A 3723-nucleotide genomic window follows, 5' to 3' on the forward strand; every position below is an offset into this window, starting at 1 on the left:
AAAAAATACTTTAAAAGTCAGACAAAATGATTTTCTCAATTTTTTTTCCACATTTTGTCTCTCATAGTTGAGGTCTACCTATGATGTCAATTACAGGCCTCTCTCATCTTTTTAAGTGGGAGAACTTGCACAATTGGTGACTGACTAAATACTTATTTTCCCCACTGTACCTATGATGTCAATTACAGGCCTCTCTCATCTTTTTAAGTGGGAGAACTTGCACAATTGGTGACTGACTAAATACTTATTTTCCCCACTGTAAGTTCAGTACCATTTTACCTTTTAAAGAATTAGAGTTGGCATTCATTCACTGAAAACTACGACTTCATGTATCTGTGCTCAGAGTTTAGACTCCCCTTTGATTAAATGTGTAGAGTTAATTATTTTATATTTTATAGGACAGAGTCTCTGCTCAGGATTTTGTTTGATGTGTATTTATGTAGTGAAATGCACCTTTAATAATTTTATCATTGCATCGCAGGCCTTTGAATCGTAATCAAATTGAATTGTGATGTCCCTTCACACTCCCACCCCTACATGAGAGCTGTAAATGTGGAAGCAATAAATTGCATCCCCATACTGATGGTTTTCTTTAAAGCCTTACAGCATGCTCAAAACATGCCATGCAACTTTACAAAAATGTGCAAAATCTGGAGTTTATAAACCAATGCAAACTTAGTGCTGAACAGAAAGCACAAGATGCAGCTCAAAGTCATCAAATAAATGACAAATATTACTTATTTGGTGAAGTAGCTTAAAGTGGCCTCTCCTGACTGATGCTACACACCATCAACATGTTTATTAACAATCACTCAGAGCCTTGGGCCTAAATTCATCTCTTCAACAACCTGTTTTATAAACCTTATCTGCATTCGGTCAGTACCGACAGCTCTACGGGATTCCTCCAGTCCATGCTAGCCTGAGAACCTGGTCCTAACCGGGCCTGTGGGTGGACAGGTGGCAGGTGACACAGCTGTGAAGTGGTCCAAACTTCACAGCAAGTTTCTGTCGTGACCGAGCTCATATCCGAACCGGACCAAAGTGGCCTTTATTAGACATGGACGGGACCGTCAGTTGTGGACACAGCTAGCTAACAGCTAACAGCTCCCTGCAGTGTTGTGTCGGAAAAAAGCACCCCTGGATCCGAAGGCAGATTTATTCATTTAAAACGTGTTTCTCACATTAGGTTTTAGGAACACAATTATTGACAAATGTTTAATTTTTATACGCATCTACGCAGGCAGGATGCATATCTTACGACAGGTTATGCTGTCAGACTCATCTGATCTGCTTCAAAGACTGTTTTTAGTTTATACACACAGCTAGCTAGCTTTAATATAATTATAACTATTGTTCCCAGGTCAGTTTCGATAAAAACACGCATAATGTGGATTATATTCTGATAACCGTGTTGTTGAGAGCACTCATATTTCTTTATTTGAGCGAGTAATGTGCCTACCGTGACGGGGGAGCTTTTCACGGCAGGGGTGCTTTTTTTCGGCACAACACCGGCTAAAATGGCTGTTAGCATGTGTGCTAACAGCCCTTCCTCACGTCCGACACGCTAACATTAGCGACCCACAACAAACAGAACAACGAGTCTTTCCTCTTCGGCCCATTTTAGCCAACGAGGCACCGGAAAACCCCAGAAAGTTAATGAACATGGCCGTTACAACCGATATCAGGGTCAACACTTACCGTCGCTGGCGGAGGCGGAAAGTGCCGGAGAGGAGAGTTTAGGCCTCTTGGCTGAAGGCGGGCCAGAGTCCAGAACGTTCTCGGCCATATTTTATCGAAATAAAAATATATAAAGTCTCCACGGTTGCGGACGTTTTTACGCCCCTAGAAGCTCATTCCTTTCCGTTGACAGTATTGCGACTTTTCCCCCTCCTTTCGGGGTGCTCAGAGGGGGAAAGTCCCGAGTACAAATCGCTCCTCTTTCCCTGGGTTCGCCTCTCGATTTCAGCCTCGGCGTTTATCAGCCTCCCTCCTCCCGCGGAGGATTTTTTGTTCTTTATAAATTTCTGCCAGCGGAGGAGGAGGAGGAGGAGGAGGAGGAGGAGGGGTCGGTGAAAGTAGAGGCAGACACACGCATCGGCTCGTCTCTAACTTATAAGCGTTTGGTCGGATGTAAATAAAGCGTCTCCGGGAGTCGCCTCCATGACTGCACCCGTCGTTTCAGGCTCCCTGAGCGGCGTCAGGAGGAAGATGATGTCGGGCAGAAAAGGCTCGTTTCTGCGTGAAGTGACGGTTCTGCTGCAGGCTCACAGGATGCACAGCTGACAAACACACGCTTTATTCATGCATGGAGAGAATATATATATGTTCAGTTATTTATTTGTGCAACAACCAAACACAATCCTTTGGCACAAGCTGTTTTATTGTCCGGTTTGTTTTTTATTGTGAACTTTTAGGAGAATTAAGAGTTTTTATGTGCAGAAGACAATGTGATGCAAATACAGAAAAGTGTAACTTTATTTCCCCATCAGGTTAAAAATGTTTTTAACCACAATTTTTAACTCTAAATAAGCATAGAAGAAGTGTACAGAACAATCATGTTTCTTCAAAGACACACTAACTCAGTGGTTCCCAAACTTTTATCTTCTGACCCACAAAATATCCATGGCAAAAAAAAAAAAAACAAATATTACTGGTCTGAGTACACAAACTTTGTTAATAACCCTAAAAACACAGGCTTTTTGACAATCTTAACTGTGTATACACAAATATAAATACTTATTTATACTTATTTTGTGTTTTTGTAGTAGTTATAGGGAAATATTACATTAACAATTATTTTATTACCCTTTAAACTGATTTCTGGAGATTATCCAAGGTGATTCATGACCCATAATTGGGTCCCAAGCCCAACTTTGGGAACCAAAGTGCAGTGGTTCCCAAACTTTTCAGCTTCTGACCCACAAAATAACAGTAGAGACCTGTGCCCCCAACTGTTTTTGGATGATAAACATTTGTATCAGGTCAACTAAACATGGGTAAAGTAACAATATTTTTTTACTACATTTATCCATTTTAAATACACTAACCTCACTCCTGTGTAACAACTAAGGCAAAAATGTAATTAATTCAGAAAATCTTTTCAGGACCCCACCTTGACGTTTCGGGACCCCAGTTTGGGTCCCGACCCCCACTTTGGGGAACACTGCTCTAAAGTTTACTTTACATTTACATTTTAATGAACCGTCTGAAATATAATCCTAAAAAAGTTTTGTAGCATTTTTTTTTTAGCAGTAGCAACTAAAACCCTGATTTTGAGGAAAAACACCTTAAAAAGTTGAATTTTTCCCTGTAAACTAGCAGTGTTTGTTTTGTTTGTTTTTTCAACTGGAAAATCTTAATATTTAAATAATATTTGTGGTTTACTGTTTCTATTGACATCAAAAATGACTCAATAAAGTTACATAAAATTAGGATTCAGACCAAACAGTAATGCATTATCATAACCAACAATATTGCTAGATAAGCTGATGATATCCTAATTATTAAGTTAATAACTGATCTTCTACAAGTCTGTTGTTGAGAGCATCATCTCTTCTGCAGATCTTCTACAAGTCTGTTGTTGAGAGCATCATCTCTTCTGCCATCATCTGTTGGGGCAGCAGCATCAGAGCCAGGGACCTTTCTAAACAACCTGATAAAGAAGGCTGGTTCTGTTCTGGGGACGACTGTGGGATCTCTGGAGATGATGGTGCAAAGAAGGAT

General features: G+C 40.3%; 1 protein-coding gene across 1 annotated transcript in view; it reads right to left on the bottom strand.

Moving 5' to 3' along the window:
- The window catches only part of LOC106524470 (histone acetyltransferase p300), a 72179-nt gene extending 69984 nt beyond the window's left edge, over window positions 1-2195 (bottom strand). The window contains exon 1 of the mRNA XM_014018280.1: window positions 1699-2195. Within this exon, the coding sequence (XP_013873734.1) occupies window positions 1699-1786 (88 nt within the window). The 5' untranslated portion in view covers window positions 1787-2195. The remainder of the gene's footprint in view (window positions 1-1698) is intronic.
- Between the last annotated feature and the right edge of the window lie 1528 nt (window positions 2196-3723).

The sequence above is a fragment of the Austrofundulus limnaeus genome, unplaced genomic scaffold, assembly GCF_001266775.1.
Source record: "Austrofundulus limnaeus strain Quisiro unplaced genomic scaffold, Austrofundulus_limnaeus-1.0 Scaffold189, whole genome shotgun sequence".
In the NCBI taxonomy this organism is placed as follows: domain Eukaryota; kingdom Metazoa; phylum Chordata; class Actinopteri; order Cyprinodontiformes; family Rivulidae; genus Austrofundulus; species Austrofundulus limnaeus.